Genomic DNA, 2,689 nt, shown 5'->3' with positions numbered 1-2,689 from the left:
AGAACTCTGACCAAACGATGGTCAATAGGTACCTGGTCTGTGCACCATTGTATTAGTATATATAGTAGGGAGTCTGAGGCAGGGAACCTCAGACTTGATCTTCTCGTCGATCACCCATCTCCTCTGTAGGTAGCTAGCAGCCCTACCTTCTACTGCCCCTTCTAGTCTAGGGAATACACCTCTTCACATCTCTTGCTGTGTCACCTCGGGTTGCTTCGCTTCTCAGCACCAACCTCTGCACCAGTAAGCTTTGCCCTTGTTTGTTTTGGTGGCACAGCTCGTTGGCTGTGACATTAGATCAAGTCTCTTACCCATCCCCTCCGTGGAGTGTCTCAACCACTTGCGGACCGGATCTCTTCTCCCAGGAGTTTTTTGAAACATTTATCATCCCCCCCCACTATCCTTCCATCCGACTCGGACCTACCAGAGTTTACCCGTCGTCACTTCAAGAGACACGGTCACCTCGACGTCCAGTCCCAGATTGACCACGCCCTTGCAGACGACACTTCGGATCGTCTTCGTCACCGCCGTCAATATCGGCATACCCCTATCATTCCTCGTCGTAAGGCCCTCCCCCCATCTGTACCCTCTTCCCAGCCACTCAACAGACCGCTCGCTGCACGTCTCACCACACCGCCACCAGTCGTTGTCCCATCCACCCCTACGGTCCCTCTCCAGTACCATATCTCTGCACCACCTATCCCCTCCTTCGCACGTCGTGATCCCATCGATCTCGTCGCCATCGTAGGCTCCAAGGTCAGTGCCGTCATCAAAAGACTGCAGGCCATTTTCGATCGCAAGGACCAGTTGCTCGACATCCCCCACGATCATCGGCTCGCCCTTCAGCGCATCGGCGACAGGCTCGAGTGGATACTCGACAACATCGAGAACGGCTCTTCGTGGACATGCAGTCAGCAACAGAACATTGATTGGTTCTGTAAGGAGTTTGGGAAGGTCAAGTTTAGTGGACTTGGACAAAACTTTGAGCGTGTTGTCAAAGCTCTGGTCGAGTTAGAACATTTTGGGTACTTAGATTGGATTGTCGTTTAGTTTGTATCTCAGATACCTTTTGCAATGGCTTCAGGCTCTCATTACGCCCTTCTGGCAGAGGATGACTTTGAGTCAGACGACCCGGGCCCATCCAATCACCCGGGACCATCACAGGCACACACCCACCCGGCTTCACCCACTGCCACGCTTCAAGCGTACCCGGAAATTCAATGGATCTACGCCGGTGTTGAATACGACTCGTTGGAAAACACTATCCGTGCCTCGGCAGATAGCTTAGGCATCAACAACCAGGCTTACGTCGACTGGACTATCTCCGTAACAAGGGACATCACACGGCGCGAAGTGGTCAATGTCTACAACGTCCTCGGTGGCAAGATATATGAACATCGGAACGATTTCCTCAATGAGTGTGACACCACCCATGCCACCTTCAAAGAGTTGGACGCGTCTATGACAGGCCTTCACACCAAGGCTGACACTGCTGGGAACCTCGCTCTCAAAGCTGTGGAAGAGAACAAACAGTTGAAGGCGGAACTGGTCACTATCAAAGTGGACCTGGAGGTTCTCAACCGGAACAATATGGAGCTCGTCAAACAGTACAAGGAACTCGCGGCCAAGTTTACACAGTTGGAGCAAGGCCTGTCGACCCGCACCACGCTTGGTATCAGTACCGCCCCGGTCCCTGTCATATCACAGGCCTCGCGTATCAAGGCATCAGAACCACCCAAGTACAAGGGCAACAAAGGCTCGGACATCACTCTCGAACAATGGTTACAGAAGATGGGCCTTTGGTTCCGTGTTCAGAACATTACCACGGACGACGACAAGATTACCCTGGCCCTCATGTACTTGGAAGGCGGCGCGCACGACTATGTCGAGGACTACGTCGAGACGGCATCGAACGGTGGAGCCCTTGGAACCTGGGCCGACTTCACCAACCGACTCAAGGCAGGCTATCGTCAACTGGCTCCGGAGAAGACAGCACAAACATCCCTCGAAGAATGGTGTTCGAAGACTCACTCCACCGTCATTCAGTTTGCCGAAAACTTCCGCCGCTACGCATCAAAGTCTGGGTACGCTGATGTAGAACTCATCCGACGCATCGACAACCAGGCCGGCAAGAACTCGCAGATCCTTACGGTTATGACAGCAATGCGGCAAGTCAACCCGATGCTGATTCCGACGAAATGGGAACACCACCTGGACTGGGTGCACAAACTGGAAATGGAAACTCGTGGAAATCAGGCCAAGTCGTCGTCGCAGCAGCACACGACCAGTCGCCCCCCACGGGACCCCAATGCCATGGATGTCGACGCAATGCACAAGCCGGAGAAGCTCTCCAAGGAACAACTCGAATGGCTCGACAAGAAGCTCTGTTTCCGCTGCGGCAAGCACAAGTTTACGACTGGCCAGAAGTGTCGCAACCCTCAGTACACGGGTTACTACGAGCTCCCGGACATGAAGAAGCAACCGGCCGCTCCGACCAAGATACGCACACTGGACACGGCCGATGAAGACAAGTGGGAGTATATCCGTCGAGCCCTTGAGGAGTTTGAAACCACCAAGGGAAAAGGCAAAGGCAAGGCACCGGAACCGAGACCGCCGCACGCATCGTCGAGGTCAAGGAATCTGAGGAGGATTTTCNGGAACGGTACTTGAAGACTGACCAAAGTATCCG

The 2,689-nt window shown here is 53.7% G+C and overlaps 1 protein-coding gene across 1 annotated transcript; it reads left to right on the top strand.

The window, feature by feature from the left end:
* Nucleotides 1-609: 609 nt before the first annotated feature.
* DICSQDRAFT_73369 (uncharacterized protein) lies at nt 610-1,050 on the top strand (the record flags this gene model as incomplete). Its single annotated transcript, XM_007371595.1, has 1 exon — nt 610-1,050. A coding segment is annotated over one exon (441 nt), but the record flags the coding sequence as incomplete, so codon positions are not given.
* Between the last annotated feature and the right edge of the window lie 1,639 nt (nt 1,051-2,689).

This window comes from Dichomitus squalens (assembly GCF_000275845.1).
Source record: "Dichomitus squalens LYAD-421 SS1 unplaced genomic scaffold DICSQscaffold_130, whole genome shotgun sequence".
Taxonomy (NCBI): Eukaryota; Fungi; Basidiomycota; class Agaricomycetes; order Polyporales; family Polyporaceae; genus Dichomitus; species Dichomitus squalens.
Note: the sequence above shows the minus strand (reverse complement) of the source record. Positions and strands in the feature narration are given on the sequence as shown.